This window comes from Primulina tabacum, chromosome 6 (genome assembly GCF_025594145.1).
Source record: "Primulina tabacum isolate GXHZ01 chromosome 6, ASM2559414v2, whole genome shotgun sequence".
NCBI classification, from domain to species: domain Eukaryota; kingdom Viridiplantae; phylum Streptophyta; class Magnoliopsida; order Lamiales; family Gesneriaceae; genus Primulina; species Primulina tabacum.
Genome location: NC_134555.1, coordinates 11,882,592 through 11,903,975, shown reverse-complemented (window position 1 = coordinate 11,903,975; position 21,384 = coordinate 11,882,592). Strand labels below are relative to the sequence as shown.

Genomic DNA, 21,384 nt, shown 5'->3' with positions numbered 1-21,384 from the left:
TAGGGATGGAGGCCCACTACCCCTGGCCCATCCATGCCCAAATGGAAGACAAGCCCGAGCTCAGATATTCTCCTGTAAATACCAAGATTGAGGACCCTTAGCTGCTCCTCCATATATCCTCAGTCTCTGACTTGAGCGTCGGAGGGCTACGCCAGGACGCCCCCTGGCCGCTTCCTAACGATCTTATTTGTGATTTCAGGCTAAGGGTAATTTTAAAACCTACGTCTGGACTAATGACTGAAATAGGACCCAAAATTTCCAGTTAGCTTCGCCTTGGTTACTATTTTATTTTTAAAATTCTTGGAGGGGACGATGGATTCGGCAAGGAGGCGTATGAGGTGGGCTTTTCTTATGTTGTTCTTGGTTGATTTGGTGTGTGTGGTGAAGGGTAATGTGGTCTTTGAAGTTCATCACAAATACGGTGGCCGGCGGGAGAAGGCGGCTTTGAGCTCCCTGAGGGCACATGATTCGCGGCGCCATGGCAGAATGCTAGCTTCCATTGATTTTCAATTGGGGGGTGATGGATCACCCACTAATGCAGCGTACGCGTTCCCTACATATGTTTGTTCTTCATGTGGATGATCGATTCTGGTTTATGATCATTGGTATTTTATACTCTTGAGAATTTCTCGGCATGTATTACGGAATCATGGTCGAATTCGGGATTTCTTTTTTATTTTTTTTGCTCTGTTGATAGAATTGTTTCTAATTCGAAATCTGAGGCTTGGAATTCTGTGTATTTATGAGATTTTCTCAGTTGTTCCTATCTTGATTTAGTTTTAAGAGGTTAATTGCTCTTGTTGGTTAGACTGTCTTTTGTTATCCTGTGAAGCAAGTTCCACACTTTCCTCGTAAGTTTTTATCTGAAGAGGCAAGTACACTTACATTGGACGAAACATTTATATAGGAATAGAATATAATTAATGAAGTAACTACTACTTTTATGAAGTAATGGTTGATTTGATTGAAGATATAGATGTGCTGGATTTAAGAGATTTATGTAAGATATAGTTTCCTTGCCAGGGAATCCAAAAATTTCCGGTCACTTGTATTTTCTTGTTTTATACAAAATCTGAACACAGTACGTGTACCCTTGCCTTGTTCAGTTAGATTCTTGTCAAGAAGAAAACAGAATTTTCCTTCCCAAAAAGAGAGAATTTTCCTTTGGATTGTCCAAAAGGCAGATGTATGAAAATGGCCTTTTTGTGATTATCGCCTATTATCTCTTAGCGTGGTCAAATTTTTCTTTTGTCTTCTATTTATTACAGTTGCTGCAAGTAGAAAATGTTTTATTCTTGTTCCTGGAATCAGAGTAAAATGTGGGGATGAATTTCATTCATTATCTCTACTTCCAAAATTTGCGAAAGTCTAGTTTGGTTAGTCATCAATCAGTTATTCGAGTCCAATTGGTTTCTTGAGTGGTGATTATTCACATTGTGATTAGTTGCTGAACAGTTAATCAAATAGAAAGAAGATATGAAAAACTGACCATCCATAAAGTAACTACTGTACCGTGTTATTAGGGTGGAAGAATGTTCGAATATCATAACAAAAATATATGAATGGCACCTGATAAATTGGTCTCAAATGTTGAGATCCAACAATTAGTTTCTTCACATATCATGGTTTGGCATACCTTTTCTGATAACATAAGTAAACATGCAACCAAGGAGCTTTATATCTTAGACAAAAAAAAGTTTCTGAATTCTTGATGCTTTAAAACTAAACATGTATGGATAAATTTGGTGACTGAAAAGATATCATATACATAATTGCTAAACAATGATATTTATTTCTTTCTTTTCTTTTTATTTTTTTTTTATTTTGCATTCAGATGATATTTGTTTCCAAATGGCTGCAATTATGCAATTCTTTTAGCACGGATTCATTTGATGGTCAAGAACCCTAATTTTACTTTTGCACTAGTTGTCCATTTATGTTAGAAGGCAGTCTTATGAATTTATGTGTATCTTCCCAATGGGTATCAGTTGTCCAACAGTTAGATTGCTAATGACTGTTTTTCCCCAGCTAGTTAGCTTGTTGTTTTTGAAAGTTTTCATTTGATAAATTTGTGCAGGCTCTATTACAAAAATAACAATTGGGACTCCTCCAGTTGACTATCATGTTCAAGTTGATACAGGAAGTGATATTTTGTGGGTGAATTGTCGTAACTGTCTTAGGTGCCCCACCAAAAGTGAGCTTAATGTACGGCTACTTTCCTGTTCCGTCCTCTTTTCTATTTAATTTTTCTCAAAAATCAAAATTTTAGCAGTTAAATATGGAATCTAACTCTGAAGACTGTCCACTTGCACAATCTGATGTACACCTCATAATCAACTATGTTTCACCTTGGAGATGGAATGTGTAGCTTATGATTTGTGGTCATCTGCCAGATACCCTTGCAGCAGTATGACTTGACGGCATCCTCCACAGGAAAGACAATCTCTTGTGACCAGGATTTTTGTGCTTCTGTATTCAGCGGTCCTAGTTCAGATTGCAAGGTTGGATTGAACTGTGAATATGCTATTACCTATGGAGATGGGAGCAGAACTGAGGGTTACTTTGTCAGAGATTATTTTAAATTTGATCAAGTGATTGGAAACCTTCAAACTTCAGCAATGAATGGTTCCATAGCATTTGGGTGGGTTTTATATTTCGATCTCAGAGTTTGGTGTTAGGTTTTTGGGATTGTTTCCAGTTCTCATCATCTTACATCAGCTATTAACTAGGTATCCTATACTAAGCTATTTGCAATACGAACCTTTCACATTGAAACACTAAACCACCTTTAGCACATGTTTGGAACAGCTTCAACTTTGGTGGAAATTGTGGAATCAATCTCAATTTGTTATTGAACATGTATGCATATATTTTTGGAGGCACATTTAGTAGCTATGACCAACTTTCTAATTAAGAAAATGATGTAACAATATACATTTTTACCTGCTTTTATTGAAGACTAGAGCATGAGAAAGTAGATTAGGGAAATATGAAAAAGGGAGAGTACCTGATTTTTTGATTTAATGAAGTTGTTTTTCCATTGTTCTTCATCCATTTTATTGTCCGTACTATGATAGAGGAAAAAGTTTAGTGCCTAATTGATCTCAAGAGGCCAGGTATAAAGGTTGGATTTTTTCAGGCAGTCTTATGTTAAAGCTGGTAATTTTAATGGTGTATATTATTAATTATCGATGTATGTGAATGAGTTATTATATAATGAAACTATAACAATTTTACATTTATTATATGCTATGCATGAACATCAATTACTTATGTACAACTTAGCTTTATAAAGAAACCTAAGAACTGTGTGACTGTATCTTTGACTTCCTATAGAATCGTATTTTGTGCCTCGAAATTGATTTTGTAGTTATGTTTTTTATATGTACGCTATCAGTATTCAGGGTCCATTATATCACAAATAGATGGTAATGATATATTATGTACACATAAATTAAAGTTATTCTAAGAAATTAAATTTGTGATGTATGAAAGAGAACAAGACAGAAAATTTAATCCTTCTCTGAACATATGGTATAAATCAAGTTATAGTGATATATCTTCGTGAGTATCCCCTCCCCTGATACGTCCTCTATATAAGTTGTCTATAATGTATCTTCATGATAATACTTATCATGTGCAGTGTGTCACTTTCCCACATTTGAAAGAAGGTTGCAGTATGCATATAGTTTCCTTAGACAAACGCCTGTAATAAAAATGACACATGCCTGTTGCTATGCAATAAGCTCTAGTTCTTGTTAGATATCTAAACCCATATTTTCAATAGTGGCAGGATAAAAATCAATTGTATTTCTCTTTTGGATAAGGATTTTGTTTCTATATTTACCATAGGAAGATTAAGTCATGCTCTGGGAATTAGCTCAGTACATTTTTAAGGGACGGCAAAAGTTTCTCTACACTGAGTTTGAGGTATAGGATCAAGAGTAGATTGATGACCATCAGTGTTTTCAGCAATGCCAGTTATATTACATGAATTAACTCAACATATTCTGGATTTTGTGAAACTTTTTTATTTTCTGTTTTTGATTTTCCTTTATTTTTAACTTTTTTTGCACCAAGGAGAAGGGAATTTCTTAATTTTCTTCTTTGGATATACCTGAAATAATTTCAGAGGTTGAAATTTGAAAATATGGAATTACTTACACTTATTTAGTGTTTATACATCATCGTGTTCGTACTCTGTGCTTGCTTCTAAAGTGAGTCTTCCCGAATTCTTTCTTACAACATTTCCCTTGTCAGATTCTTGCAACTTAAATGACATGCCTTTTCTGTCTCTGACATGTGTATTATCTGAGATAGGTGCTCAGCTAAACAATCGGGAGAGCTTGGTTCATCTTCTGAGGCAGTTGATGGAATAATTGGTTTTGGACAAGCAAATACCTCTGTTCTTTCTCAACTTGCTTCGTCTGGAAATGTGAAAAAGATGTTTTCACATTGCTTGGACAGCTACAAGGGAGGTGGCATATTTGCTATTGGAGATGTAGTTCAGCCAAAAGTAAATAGAACAAAACTCCTCCAAAATGAGTATGTGGCTTTATGACTTGTTTGTTTTTTTCTTTTTTCTGCATTGGAGTTGTATGGGAGATGTTTGTAGTTTATGTTTTATTATGTTGTTTTTATCTGTGTCTTGAGCTATTAGTGGAATCTATCTCCTATGCAGTTGCTCACCTTATGTCCAGAATTTATTTAAAAACCTCAATGCTAATCTGAATTTATACATATGATTGAGAATCTCATTATCACTATGCTTTGAAGCCTTTTATCTTATATCTGGCCCCAAAAATTATGCATTTAGCTCTATTATATTACACAGTCCAGCTTCTCATACAGCTTATGAACTTATATGAAAGGGTGCCTGATGATATTATATTCTCTAAAAGTCAAAAAGGTTTTCTTTGGAAAGATGGTAACCTTCAACCATTGGTATTATTACATGTGAATAAAGTTGAACTATTTGGTCCTGTCCTGTCTCATTGATCTCCCTGAGGTGGGAGAAGTCAGATTTTTCACCATCTACAGCAAGATCAAATCATCCTAGCAATCACCATGTTTTATTCTAAATTTTTGGCACACTGCACAATGACCTGTCTCATTGATCTCCCTGAGGTGGGAGAAGTCAGATTTTTCACCATCTACAGCAAGATCAAATCATCCTAGCAATCACCATGTTTTATTCTAAATTTTTGGCACACTGCACACCATTCATTGTGTTGGTTATTGTCCCATTTTTGCCACAGATCCACTGCAACAACCGTAGCTATTATTTAGCCTGTGAAAAATGATAAAGTTGGTCAGTATTGATTTTTTCAGTAACACTGTTTGTTCTATTCACGTTATAGCTTCTTAAGTAATTACCTCTATTTATTTTTATTGATTAACTCTACAATTTTGATTAAACCTTTTTAACAGGCAACATTATAATGTTGCTCTGAAGGAAATTGACGTGGGTGGTCAGTTGCTTGATCTTCCTACTGATATATTTGACACGGGATCTAGTACGGGAACTATAATTGACAGTGGCACGACCTTGGCCTATCTTCCAAATAATGCTTATCAACAGGTTGTAGACAAGGTAAATCTAATATTTTCAAACTTCTCGGAGTTATTAATACATTCTTGGTACTAATGTAGGTTCATATTATTTACTCATTGATCTTTAGCATATCCTCTCTCTCTATTCCAATTTGTATATCTTTGTCATTAGATGATGGCTCAGCAACCAAATTTGAAAACTCATATAGTTGAGCAGCAGTTTAAATGTTTTTACTACAGTGAGAAGTAAGTGTCATTTCTTAGCTGCAACACCCTCTTTCGTTTTCTTTATCTATTTTTGTGTGGGTGCAATAAATGCCAGTATAATACAACAAATACAAGCCAATGCCCTGTTCTAGTTAACATGTTCTCTTCACTAAAATCTGCATATTTGTAACTTTAAATTAAATTGTGATTCAAGCTCGAGTTCGATTTGAAACTCGAAAATGCAAATATTTTTTGCTTGAATTCGGTTCTAATCAAGGCTCAAGTTCGAGCACGGCTAGAAATATTGGACACAGTTTGCGAGCTACTACCAAATAAATGTCCGAAAAGTTCGAAATATATTTATTTAATATATAATTATATTATATTACTAAAACTCACGATCGACTTGCGAACCATCGAACAAACAAATTTTTCTCGAAAAAAGTTCAAACATGTTTGAGTGGGGCTCGAATTGATAATTTCAAACACAAATCAAATATTTTTCGAGCTGGCTCGATTCATTTACACTTCTGGTAATATTCATTGAATTGGGTACGGTTATAGTGAAGAGTTTTCAAATTGACCTTTCTCAAGCTTAAAGGGGTTGAGTTTGTTATGGACAAAGTTATTGGAGAATATTTGAAGTTTGAAGGGATAATTGCCCAATAATGAAACTACATTCTTGAGATTGAATGTCTGATCTAATTTTGAAAGGAAAGTAGTCAAAATGTTTTAAGAGATTCATTTATTGATGGTCTAGTTGTATCTTATTAAAGATTTTAATGGATCCAAAATTGTAAAATCTTTTAATATAGTATTTTTTATTATAATTTCGTTCAAACCTTTGTGTCTTTTGTTCTATCTCAGTAACTTCAACCTTTGTTGTCTGGGTGAGTGAAACAATATTGTAAGATGTCAGGACCTTATTGTGGTTAATAGAGAAATATGGCAAATAAAGGAGAAGGAAACATAAATCTTATTCCTTATCAAATGAAGAGTATACGATGCAAATATATAGAAACTTATCCTACCAAACTTCCCTAAATAAACTGATCGAATCTAATCCAATTAAACTTTAAAAGACTAGAGATAAATATTTCTATCTACTAATAAGATAATACAATCAATATTAAATACTCCTCTCAAGTTGGGCTATAGATGTTGATCATGCCTAGCTTGGAACTCATATCTTCAAAGATTGGCCAATGAAGAGCTTTTGTTAGGAAGTCTGCAAGTTGCATGTGAGTAGATATGTAGCTAAGCTCAATTATCTTCTTCGCAAGTTTCTCACTTATGAAATGTCGATCCACTTCAATATGTTTGGTTTGATCGTGGTAGACAGGATTTATGGCTATACTTATCGCTTCTTGATTGTCACACATTGATCCACAAGATGATCATCCTCCAATTTTAATTTACTGAGGAGTCGTTTGAGCCTCATTCCCTCGCAAATTCCATTAACTGGTGGATGATATTTTACTTCAGCACTATTGCAAGCCACCACTGGTTGTTTCTTACTCCTCCAGGTGACTAGATTTCCCCAAACAAAAGCACGGTAACTAGAAGGTAGAGCGTCTATCGCTTTGGGAGCCTGCCCAATCAGTATCACTGCATACTTTGACATTTCTGCTAAAGTTTTTTTTGAACAGCAATCCCTTCCCAGGAGTCCGTTTAGGTATCTTAATACCCAATACACTGCTTCCGTGTGTTCGTGGGTTAGATTATTCATAAAATGACTCATAACACTAACAACAAATCCAATATTTGTTCGTGTGTCACAAATAGATTAGTTCGCCAATTAATCAATGATATCTTCCCTTGTCAACTTGAGAACAATCTTTTCTCATCCCTATTTTGACGTTTGGATCTATTGGAGTTTCTATCGAACAGCACCCTAGCATACCTGTTTCGTTCAAGCTATGTAGCTCAATCACCTTAAAAAAAATTATGACGTATCGGACACGGATACGACACGACACGACACGGATACGACACGCGGATATGCTTGTCGGATACGGAAAAATCTGTTTCGTTGACTTTTTTAGGGTTGACCAGTCGGATATGGTGAGGACACGCCGTGGACACGTTTCGGCAAAAAAAAAATTGTATTTTTTTTTCTTTTGAGATCATTGCTCAGAAGATGTACATTATATATAGTTACATACATATGTATTATAGTTATATAAATATTTATATCTCTACAATTTTTAATTTTTAATACTAAATTTATATATATTATATATATATATATATATATTTCTAATAATTGTCGTATCCTAGCCGTATCATATCTTATATTTTCAAAATTTGTCGTATCGTCGTATCCACATCGTATTCGATACGATACCCGTACCAGTTCCTGTATCCATGCAACATAGCCTTCAAGAGGTCTACTACATATTTTCTTTGAGAGCTTGATATTTCACGGGCTGATCTGGTTATTTCCTTCCCCAATAAATACTTTGTGTACCAGATCTTTCATCTCAAATTCTTTTGAAAGCAAATTTTGATGCGAGCCATTTCTTTCTCATTGTTTCCTGTAAGGACAATATCATCGACATAAACAATGATCACTGTATGTTTACTTTTTTCTGAATGTTTAATGAAAAGGGTGTGGTCGATTGACAGTGGGTCTATCCATTTCCTTTCAGAGCAGAGGTGAACTTGTAGAACCAAGCTCGAGGAGATTGTTTGAGACCCTACAGTAAATTTCGTAGCTTACACACTTTGTTGATTGTTGTTTTGGATTCAAATCCTGGTGGGATATCCATTAGACTTCTTCCTCAAGATCTCCATTAAGAAATGTGTTCTTCACATCAAGTTGATACAACGGCCCATCTAAGTTTGCTGCTACTGATAAAAGTACGTGGATGGTGCTGAGTCTAGCAACAGAGGCAAAAGTCTCTTGGTAGTCAATCCCATAAGACTGTGTATCCTTTTGCTACTAACCGTGCTTTGAAACGTTCAATACTTCCATCGGCTTTGTGTTTATCCGTGAATATCCATTTGTATCCAACCGTCCTCTTTCCTTGTGAAAGCTCAGTGATCTCCAAGTATTATTTTTTTCAAGTGCCTTTATTTCATCATGAGTGCCTGCTTTCCAATTTGGGTTTGGAGGGCTTCTTCGATGGAAGATGAAAAGAGACAAAGTTGCATATCGGATGTTTTGTACAGTTCTAGTTCCTTTTCTCAGTGCAATAGATCTATCATCTGGGTCATTGTGTTCAAATACATGAGAGTCATTGTCAAGTTCAATAATACCTTTATTGATCTCGCAGGGAACTGGTGGTGGAGAAGTGTCATTGGCTGGCTGTTTTTGTACTAGATCTTGTTGACTCCTCGGTTGAAGTGGCTTCCTACAAGGATAGACCTGAAGTTGTACTTTGGTAGGGGTGTGATTGAGATTATTATTTGTGGTTGGATCAAGTGTGTTGTTGTGCTCGGGTTCTCCAGGAAGGTCATGATGGCATGTTGTTTCAGTTGGTTCCCAAATTTGAGGTTCACCAACTTTGTTGCTGTCCCCTTGAACCGCGGAATTGGGGTAAAAAAGCACATTCTCGAAGAAGGTAACATCCATGGATGTGTAAAATCTCTTAGTCGCCAGAGAACAACACTTATGCCCCTTACGATTTGGAGCATAACCAAGGAAATTGCATTTAACCGCCCTAGGTTCAAGTTTTTCAACGTGTTGGGAGTGAATGAGGACAAAGGTGGAGCACCCAAAACTTCAAGAGAGATGCTAAGAAGCAGATGTGTGTTAGGATAAAAGTCATGAAGTGATTGGATACGAGTTGTGTACCTTAACACTCGAGATGGCATTCTACTAATGAGGTATGTTGCAGTAAGAATTGATCACCCCAGAAACAACGAGGGTCATTGTTGGTAAACAGTAAGGATCTTACAACTTCAAGCAGGAACACAACTCCTAGCAGTCCGAAGAACTCGAATTCGTGCAAAAAATTGAGTTTGGAGCATGATGTGAATTTTTTTCGAAAAGTTACGTTGTTTCATATTTGTCCTTCATTAAATAGACCTAAGAAACGCAAGTATGGTCGTCCACAAACAGGAGAAACCAACGGGTACAAGTGTTATTTTTGACATTGGAAGGTCCCCAGATGTCACTATGAATTAGGGAAAAAGGTTTGGATGATTTATATGGTTGCGTGGTGAAGGTATTCCTTGTGTGCTTTGAGATTTGACAAATATCACGAGGGACATGTAAATTTTTATTACTGAAAAAAATATGGAAACAATTTTTCGATGTAGAATATCACTATCTTTTTTCGCCTGAGAAATAGAAATAAAATTCGACGACAACTGATGGTTACTCGAGAAGTCCTTCATCCTAAGGAGGTACAGTCCAACACAAAAATCAGTATAGGCAATTGTCCCTTCCTGATGCCAGTTCCTGAAATATACAAGAGTCAATCGGAAACATAGCACTGCACTGATGATTGTACTCAAGGTCTGCACAAGTATGACATTTTTTAAACTCAGATTTGGAGAAAGTTGAACAGAACCCGAACTAACCACTTTCGAGCAAGACCCATTAGCTATTTGGATAGATTGAGTGCCCTGAAACATACAGTATGATGCAAAAAGTGTAAGTTTGCACCAAAAGCGCCCTTGCGGAGTCTTCCCATAATTTTGAGAACGTTGTGGACCTTGCACTCCAGTGGGCTTCGTAGATTCTTCTGATTGTTTAGATGGAGGACGGTGAGTGGCCAGGGCCGATCCATCAAGGGTATTTGAGGTACTGAGGGAAGTGCCTAACATCACTTTCCTACGACTTTCTTCTTGCCGAACATCAGAGAATGCTGTCTGAAGGCTGGGCAATGGCTTAGTTGCAAGAATCCGCCCCCTTCATCGAGATTACTGTTGAGGCCCAAATGGAATTTTAATACACGCTTCTGTTCAATATCGGATTGGTATAGTTGCTCCATATAATCCCTCTGTCATAGATCATGAAGAAGGCTCTTTGTTGCGAAGAGCTCTGCTGTATTCTCTCTGGATGAGTAAGCATCTCGCTCTGCCTCCTAGATTTTTTTTGCAGAACAGTAATAAGGAAATTTACTCCTATCTCCGAGGTCATGGAATTAATTAGCCATGACATAACCAAGTTGTTCTCTAACTTCCATGCTTTGAATTTTGGGTTATCGAATTCGGGTCATGAAGATGTCTCCGATAAGAGTTCATCTTTTCCTCGTCCACTTATGAATATAATCACACATATTGTGACCATTGGAGAAAGTTTTGTCCATTTAATTTATGGCATGTGATTGACAGAGGAGAGGCATCGCCCAGTCCATGGGTCACCGGCACTGTTGCGGTACTGATGGTGGAGGTAGCTGAAGAATAGGAAGAGGAGGAATTAAAAGACGCCATACCGTATTTAGTCATCGGTAATTTCTGGCTCTCGATACGATGTGGTTAATAGAGAAAGAGGGCAAATAAAAGAGAAGAAAACGTAAATCTTATTCCTCATCAAATCAAATGAAGAGTATACAATGCAACTATTTAAAAACTTATAGTACCAAACATCCCTAAATAAACTGATCTAATCTAATCAAACTATAAAAGTCTAGAAATAAAGATAATTATTCCTATCTACTAATAAGACGATACAATCAATATTCAGCAGTTATAGTTATGATTGATTTTAAAATTAAGGTGCTGCATAAATAAATGTCATAGTTTGATTCTGCTGATCTTTAGCTGTCAAGTGTTCCTTGAAACTATGATAGCTTGTGAAGATTAACGACCGTTGTCCAATCACTGAAATAGACACATTGTAAATCACTACTAATGCTCAACTGGTAATGAATGTACAAGAATGCTGTAATCTTTCAATAATACTGCAGTACTCTTCATTGTTCGTGGGATATATTCGAATTAGTGTCTTCTTTAAGAGCTAAAACTAAGAACTAGTTACTGGTTTTGCTTTATCATGTGTGCACCAAAATTTGGTGTCTCTTTTCTGATTAACCATTTTCAGTATGTTTCTTGTGTTTGCTTGAACATGCCTATATTAATGCAACCATTTCTCCTCGATGAACTTTGCCTTCATAAAATCTAATATAATTATTTGAACGCTTTTGCAGTGTTGACGACAGATTTCCAGTTGTAACATTTCATTTTGAGGGCGGACTCTCTTTGCCAGTTTATCCTCATGATTATCTGTTTGCTGTTCGTGTAAGTAAGCCGATTAATTTGGTTGGATATCATTGTTGATTGTGTTGGGATGATTGATTCGTCTTTTAGCTACTAGTGTGTCATAGTGACTGATTAAATTGGATAATTCAAACCAATAAAGAAAAAATAACAAAAATTCAGATAAATAGACATTTCTTTTTCATTTATTTTATTGTTTATTATTAGTTGTACCAGTTCCTCTTGTTTTGATGTCATATATTTATGTGACGAGCATCTGGTAGATTAGTCTTGATTGATTATTAGAATTGGGTGAGGATGGGTAAGTGGGGAAAACGATCTGTTGATGTGTTCATGGGAAGCTATCAAAGGCGAAAGATATACAGATGGGACTGATACTGTTTAGTTGTAAAATGTGAAGACATGAGTGTAATGAATCATCTGGGCGGACTGTATATTTTTTATTATTTCCTGTGAAATAAGTAGTTTCTCATCGTGATGCTTATTGTTAAGCTAGCTTATGCAGGAGAATGATGAGAAAGGGCTTCTTAAAGGATTTGAGGTGGATGTGTGACTGAGCCTCACATCAATTATAGAATTTTCATATCACTGGCGACCTAGTATTATATGCGGCTAAGAAAGGCAAAACTATTCTCAGGTACTTTATAAGCAGGTCTGAGATTGTTCTGCACTTGAAGATGATTCTGAATACAGCTGAACCATCCCTTGGTGATGAACACGCCTTTTTTGTATGTCCTCGGGAGCTTTGACAGCAAGTTTCAAAAGTTAGAAATCTATCATTGAATTTCGTAGGAATAACAAATTTCTAAGGCTGGCACTTGTGATTACAAAAAAAGCTGTTGTATGCTTGACATGAACATAGTAATCTTGGGGTCTTCAAAAAATTGAATGACAATGCAAGGAAAGCAAGTTATGACAGCAAATGTTATTGACTTGATGTACAAAAAGGGACTCAAAATATTTTCAATATTCCTGCTGGATCTCCAGATTTGTCAAATGAATTGTGCAATGCTGTATAGCTAAGAGTGTAAGCAACGAATGAGATGGTGTGGAAGAAAGTTATGGCAAGGAATTTATGCTAAACGCAAGGACTATATTGAAGACTGCTTCCATTAACTGATCTTCCAGAGATGTGGGCATGGGTAGCATCTCTTATTTGCTGGCTTATAGTCCACAAAAGCTGATGTCAGTTATTTCAGACATGATGAATCATCATAGAGAGGCAAAGCCGGTATTTTTCCTTGTGTAATGTAATTGCCTGGTTCTCAGTATGTTTGGGACGTTGCAATTTTCAGGGTTTATAGAAAGAGAACTGATACAGAGGATGGAGTTGAAGACATTTAAAAGCGTTATCCATGGAGACAAAATTCCACAACGTTTTTGCTGTAAAAGTTCAACATTAACTGTTGCTTGTTTGTCCTACAGCTGCTGGAGTCTTGCCATTACATTTATGCCTTGTATCTAAGGTGTTATATTTTAGAATGGAGCACGTGCCATTCTGTAATGTTGGAAAGATTTATCATGAGTATTTAATTGTGTTTGAGTTTCTGTTCGCTAGAAAAACATTGTCATTTTGTCTTTTCAGTTGCTTTTCAGGATGTCATCACCAAAATATTAAAGGTTTCATGTGCTGAAAACCTTGCTTTTGCAGGATACTGAATATTGTATAGTGATCGAGCAAAATTTGCATCGTGGAATCTCCAGTAAAAATAAATAAAAATCCAAGCTCGAAATAATCGCAAGTGCACGATGTCAAGTTATAGTAAAACGTATAAGAGTACGAGTATCGATCCCACAGAGATTGATTAAATAAATTTACTTTAAATTAAATTCTTTAATTAATTAAAACGACGATCGAATTACTTAATAACTAAATTAATACTAGAACAATAAATTGAAACAAACACATTAAAAAAATATATAAACTAAAATAATAAAAAAACGAGTGTTAGGATCTCAGTTCACCTACCCGTCGTTAATTTAATTAATAAATTTCGACACTGATTTACGTTTTTGACAGGATTTCCTAAGCGATTAACATACTCTCTCGAGCTATGCTAAATTAATTCTACACGAAAGAATACTAAAATTTCTTTTATTATTTACTAACGGTGAATTGCATGTCGATCTGTTAAATCCTTTAGCTTTCGCTCTACTGGACTATGACTACCAACGTGTATCAAACTTCATATCTCTATGTAAATTGTAGATCCACGGATTATGCTACTCGTTCCTATCGCAAGTTACTATCTCGAACTCACCCACAATATTAGATATTATTAAAGTTAGCTAGGCTTTAACAATTCAATGTAAAATAATAGCACAATCAAGAATAAATCAAAAGTCGAGAATTAAATAATCAAAAAACAGTTCGGGGTCGGATATCCTAAATCCTAACTACAATAAAAGAGTAAAGAGAAAACGCTGTCGGGTTTTTGTTCCGGTTGAATTGATATGCGCTTGGTACAGTGATGCTCTATCCTCGTGCGTCGCGCCTTCTCCTCCCCAGACCAAGTCGGCGCCCCCTTCCTCTCCCCCAGACCTTTTTTTATCTGTTCTTCCCTCTTTTTAATTCGTGCAGCCCAATTTCAAATTCCAAAATCAGTGGCCCACTTCTTTCCATCAATTTCCCGTAAAGCCTCCACACAATTAATCCAAGCGGCGGGCCCCATATTAATTTTCTTTCCTAGTCAAAATCGAAGTCACAATTGATGGTCTCCCATTTAATCTCAATTGATGCGGGCCCCACTTAAGCAACTTGATTTCCATACGTAGTGATTCCCTTTTTTTTTTCCAGTGCCAATCTCGCTCGAGCGGTCATCTTTGTTGGCTCGAGTGCGAGACTTCTGTCCTAAAATTTATTTTTTCGTCTTAGGTCCATCTTCTTGGTATTTCTCCTACAAAATAATCAACATAATTAATAAATGACTCAAAAACATAAATTATAAAATAAATGAATAAAATACAGATAAAATAATGTAACAACATACCCAAAATAACGAAATAAAAACACGTAAAAATCACATATATCATATAGGTTGGCAAAACAGTGAAATGCAGGCAAAGGTTGGAAAAGAAATCACTATATTTTGGGAGGTATATTTCAATTTCAGTTTATAAATTGTTGCATATTGCATCGATAATGCAGATATATTTGTTTCTTTTAATTTGGAACAATATACAATTGATGTGACTTAGTTCTAAGCACAGTTGTTTGAAGATTCCCTGTTTAATTGTTAGGCTAGCAAAGAAAAATTCAAATATAGTACATTCAGGCATTTGTAGATTTTACTCTAACTTCATGTGTGAAAATCGTGTCAACATGGTGTATAGAGGTTGACTGCTTTGAACCCTTTTTATCTATATCTCAATGGTCTATGTATCTGATTTGATAATCTTTTCTTGTCAAGGGAAACAAACATAATGGGCCCTTTCTGGATTTATTGATACGTGGCCTGTTTCTTAGTTGGCTAATTTTCAATAGCTGCTTGAATTCCTCGCATGGTTTGCATGCATAATCGCTAGTGGGAACTATTAGGGGTCTTTGTGTGGAATATGATTAAAATTAATGTCATATAAGTATTTTACCTGTTGTTCTAATAAACTGTGCTGGTGAGCATGTGCAGAAGCTACTTTATTTTTAGTCTGTTCTCTAATGGGTGTATCATTAGTTCTAACGATCAACCTGAGATTTTCCTCTTACTATAAGTTTCATTGTTGCCGGTATTGACATGTAGAACGGACAAAGACTGTTTTTTCCTCTTTTCGGATGGTAAATATTTCTCAGAACATGGAGTGATTTGACCAATGTTTCGAAGAGAGAACAAATAGTTCTTTTTTTCGATACGAAACGCTCGGTTTCCATTTGGGTTGTAAATACTTCTTTGATCACAGCAACAATAACGTCACCAATATGAGCATATCGACGATTGCTAGCTCCTATGATTCGAATACACATCAATTCTCGAGCCCCGCTGTCAAAGTCTCGCAACTTGTCTCAAAACCAGAATAAATGAGCTACTTGATGACCATTTTTTTTTTTTGGAATAAACTACTTGATGACTTGAAAGAGTTTATGTGGTTCATTTTTTATTCATTTGTTTGCAGATCTAGCATTATCAGACAAGCTTATTTTGTATGACCTCGAAAATCAAACCATTGGATGGACACAATATAACTGTGAGTTTAAGTATAGTTTGTGATTGAGTTGTTTCCATGGTTGAAGTTTGGTCTTATAAATCTCATTCTTATACTTGTCAATATCAGGCTCATCTACCATCAAATTAAATGATGACGTTACTGGAAATACTTATGCTGTGGCCGCCCATAATATATCTGCTGCGTTCAATATGTCTGGCATGAACTTTCTATCATTCTTTTTACTAATTGCCGCCCTCCTCAACCTCATAGAATGAACTTCCGTCACAAAGAGAAGTATCGAGAAGTGCTGTTTATGTTGTACCATAGCAAAAAGGTTTGAGCTACACAGCATTGTGATGAATCTTTGTGTTAACCTCAGGGAAATATAGCTTGTGATCTTTTTTTTTCCTACCATTTTTCCCCTTTTCACCAAAGTTGGTTCTAGCTTCCGCACCCATCAAGTATCACAGGTCAGACTTTTCAAGTACTCTTGGTTTGACATTTTTTCCCCCACAGAAGATGTCACAGAAGTTACACATTGAAAATGTCGACTTTTTTGTTCTTCCCAAATCCTTGTTGTATCGTTATACTGGCCCACTTATTGTATTATTGTATATCTTTTTTGCCTTTAAATTTATTATTTTACATTTAAAGTCATAAAGATATATAATAATACAATAGGTGGGCAACTGAAAATGTCCAATTTTGTTCTTCCCAAATTCTTATTATTTTTCTTTATAATTATAATCTTTCATACTGGAACTGGAATTATAACCAAGCGGTTCGGTTTGGGATTCACCTTTCATGGGATCTAGAACCATTGGTTCAGAAACCGGGATCAGGCCTATTTATGCTGGCGTAAATGATATTTTTGATAAACGTTATGGATAAAGAGTATATGGTAAAACAGAATATATTCAGAGAATAGTGACAAACATTAGTTACAAAACAAATTACTTAGACGAAATTGACATCAAATGGTATCCCGTTGCAAAATCTAAGCTTAATTTTTTCTGGTGTGTCTGTGTAGCATAAAATTAACATGCAAGTGTGCCTTTACAGAGTTGTCCTCAAGATAGGCAACCGCGAAATAATGCAACCTGGTATAGATCTCTCTGAAGACCATCGTTCCTTTGCGAAACTGGATCAAGAAATAACAGTACACATCAGTCAAGTAATCGGTTTTGGTGGAGAGGATTCTGTGTCAGTGTAATGGGCTTTCACCTTTGTTGGATCACCAGGAGGATCTAGGTAGATTTCCGTATTATTATTCTCTGTTTGGAAGCGATTCGTCAAGTCCATGAATTCAGAAACATCTTTTCCTGTTTGAACCGTGGCAAATAGTCATCTTGAAGTCCAGAACCATGATTGAACTATAGGCGACGAATCAGATAAATCCCAGGTGTCCCCGTGCTCGATAACTTGCCCACTGATCTGATTCAGAACGAATTTCGAATTCACTTTGACAACCAAGTCTCCTGCAACACTAAAAATTGGAGCCTTGGGCTTCCCTCTAACAGTCCAATTGATATTTAACACACTTGTTGACAGCATCGTCATCTCCTGCACAGTCTGTTCAAGCATATGCACATTGGTTATAAGAATGATTTCACATTTCATCTTCTGAGGTATATGATTAAAGTTTCAACTAAAAATCACCACTTTGGGGTTCTCTAATGCATCAGTTGCCCGTAGTTGTCTCTTGGTACTTTTGTCTACCAGTAAAGCTTCTCACTAAATCCTACAGTCATTTCTTCTCAGAAAAAATCTCAGACTGAAAACTATAACAGACACAAATCATGGTAGAAAACTAGTTTTAAGAAATCCATTATCCTGAAATACAATAGAACACAATAGAATTTCAATCACTTTCCCACATTCGAAATGTAAATGTTAAATATGATCCAAGAATCTTGATTTTTTCCGCAAAATAAGGTTAATGGTCATGAAAATTTAGAATGCATAATCTAGTACCCTGTACTTGACAGAAACGGCGAAGACCCCCAGAGTACAGTTTCCGTTCCGAAGTTGAAGAATGTGGCGAGCAAGTTGTCTAGCAGTGGATTCCACAGATGGGCTGCTTATGCACTCAAACTCATTGCAGAGCTCACCAAAGTCCATTCCATCGACAATCTTGTCTACCTCGGATGTTTCGGTGTTTGCATCTGTAGACACCTCAGATGTTGTAGCTCTAGAAGACTCATTTGTCAATGCAATAAGGAAGATGGGACAGTAGAGAGTAGAGACTAGAGACAGTCACCCCTCTTAAATTTTCCAAAAAACTTGTATAATCTTAATGTACAACATTCGGATTCTTGACTCCCTAGTGATTACAACTTTCTTTCAAAAACGATTCTTGGACAATTGTTCTCATAAAAGCACATCATGTATATTTCTATATTGATCATTCCATGAAGCTCGATAATTCGACAAGATATTGTGACGAAAATGATGAAACCAAGCCTTCGAAATCCGGCCATGATGAAAGATAGTACCACTATGAATAGCAGCAGTAGCAGCAGCACCAGCAGTTCTAGTGCTTTTAAATGAATGAAATGGTGATAAAAGCATCGAATTTGAAGTACAGGGAGAGGAAGAATAAGCATAGGAGTTGGCTGCAGGGAAAGCTGTGACACAAGGGCCCATGTCTATGTAACAAATCTTCCCATTCTTAATTTAAAAGAACAATTTGAATTTGTGGATAAGCCCTCAAATATCTTAGTTTGTGTGTGTATTTTTTTCCACAAAGGTAGCCTTGTTGTATAAGGTGTCAAAACTGGATGTTGATAGCTTAACCCCGTCATTATAATGAAATCTTGAGTATAAATATTTTTACAGGAAAAACTAATTAAAAACTTATGTAATTCAAGAACTTGATTTTTTCGTTGAATAAAGGTAACTCTTTTTACGATGTTTTGGAGAAAATATTACTTTTTGGTAAATTGTGTTATATGTGAAATTAGTTAATTAGAAAACAGAATTTTGGCAAGTGTAAATTCTACTACAGATATTGCAGAAATTGATAATATCTACAATAAGTTAACTTTGTTAAAAAAAATAATAATAATAATGATATCGTATGAATAGGCCCATCAAGACCGGGCCCAAATCGGACTTTGGGTCCTCGGCCCATTCATATCCAAAGTAGGTGGCCCATGACAAGCCCATATATTCTCCTATAAATATCAGGTTTGAGCGTTCAATTCGTTCACTCACTATATTGTTTTTCAGCAGCATCCTTAGCTGCTCTCCTCTTATATACTGAGTCTCTGACTTGAGCGTTGGAGGGGCTACGCCGGGACACCCTCCCGGCCCCCTTCTAATGATCTTCTTCGTGATTTCAGGCTTAAAGCCAATTCGAAGCCTGCGTCTGGACTAGCGTTACCTGCTGGAACCGAACCCTAAATTTTCAATGAGTATCACTTGGTGCCGTCTATGGGAACACTTGAGCTGAGACGTAGAGATGGTAGGCCGAAGAGGAAGCAGGAGAACTAATTTAGTATCATTACGTCCTCAGACGAGACCCGAACAATATCATCCTGAGACGAGACAAGAACAACCTCGTCGTGAGACGAGACAGGAACAACCTCGTCCTGAGACGAGAGCGAACAACCTCCTCCTAAGACGAGGGCCAAACAAATTCGTCCCGATGAGAATGTGTGGAACTTGACCCAGGAATAATTGGGCCAATTAATTAACAAGACAGTAGACGAGGCCATGAAGAAGAACCAAGAATCTATGTTTGCCGAAGAGTAGGCCACTCGCCAGGAGTGAGAGGAGAATGTGGAGGGTCGTCAGAGCAGGGTCGAAGAGACGCGACCTCTCTCTAGTGGGGAGAATCCGGAGATGGAGGAGATAGTGGATGGAGATAAGAATGTTGAGGCGGCAATTGGGAAACAGAGCTCCAGTGCCCAAGAAAGAGAGTCCTTTTCCCCCCGCCATTTTGGAGGAGGGCTTCCCCCAAGTTTTCGACAGTCAAGCGTGGGAGAGTATGATGGGCGTTCTGACCCAGAAGAACACTTGGGAAGATTTGAGAATGCGGCTTTGTTACATTAGTACTCAGATGGAGTTAGGTGTAGGGTGTTCTTGGGCACGTTGGTGAGATCAGCCCAGCAATGGTTTAACACCTTGCAGCCCAACTCTATACGGTCTTTCGAGGATTTCTCTACGGATTTTTTGCACCGATTTTGCTAGCAGCAAAAGCACCAGAAAAATTATCTGATCCTGTTCGTGATGAAGCAGCAAGAATCTGAAACATTGCGAGAATTTATCCGGCATTTCAACGATGCAGTACTGGAGATACGTGCTGCTTCCCTTGACATCATGATAAGTGTCTTTACCCAAGGACTGAGAGGAGGGGAATTCTTTAAATCACTAGTCAAGAAACCTCCGTTGAGCTATGATGATCTTTTCTCACGGGCAGAAAAGTATGTTAATCTGGAGGATGCACAATGTTACAAGAGTATGGAGCAACGACCTGGGAGAAGTAGAGTTGAGGGAGCGGAAAGAGGAGGTAGGAAGAGAGGTGCGGACGAGGGGGAGGAGGATAAAACTAGGGACAGAGGACAATTCTCATCCCATGTTTCTCTGAATAGGAATCACTACAAGGTGATGGAGGTGAGGGAGCCCGAAGGGAGGTGAGATATAACGTATTATACTTTTAAACTATTTAAAATTTACAGAAAAATAAAAAATATCTTAAATAAAATCTTTCAAATTGTGTTAAAAATAATCTGCTCGTCTAAACTATTTGAAATAAAAACAAATACCAACAAGGTTTGCGAAAAGTAATCGTTTAAAACAACGTAACGAACCTCGTGAAAATCAGAGTATTTGAAACAACATGCATAAATTCTTAAAACGTTGGCGGTCCTCGGGTTTAGCCTACACGCAGTCCGATCCAGCTCTTTGGTCCCCACCTCTAGTATCCTCAAACTCGCCCTCACCTGCATCGATCAAGTCTAGTGAGTCTAAAGACTCAACATGTATAAACTGAGAATAACAAGCAATACATATTAAAACCACATGCATTTTAATGTAGAACGTACATACTTAAACTTGAACATATTTACATAAACATAGACGTGTCATCATTTCATAAATATTTTCCTAAACATACTTGCATCATACATACTTGAGCATACATAAACGTCATCATTTTGCATATAGATATGTTTCAAATCAAATGACCCATACATAAATGCACCTGATAAGACTAAATCGCAGTACTGGGCTGGCAGGGATGTCCACTACCACATACATGAGATCCTCGGTCATGCTTTACCGGGTGGATTGGTCCATGGATCATGCTTT

General features: G+C 36.7%; 1 protein-coding gene across 1 annotated transcript; it reads left to right on the top strand.

The window, feature by feature from the left end:
- The first annotated feature begins 273 nt into the window (after nt 1-273).
- Nucleotides 274-16,827, top strand: LOC142549156 (aspartic proteinase 39-like). The gene is given in 11 exon segments (XM_075657972.1): nt 274-542; nt 2,037-2,205; nt 2,394-2,641; nt 4,321-4,545; nt 5,431-5,593; nt 5,726-5,799; nt 11,862-11,952; nt 13,583-13,596; nt 14,964-15,014; nt 16,028-16,110; nt 16,198-16,827. Coding segments are annotated over 11 exon segments (1,497 nt in total). The 5' UTR covers nt 274-312; the 3' UTR covers nt 16,347-16,827.
- The last annotated feature ends 4,557 nt before the right edge of the window (nt 16,828-21,384 follow it).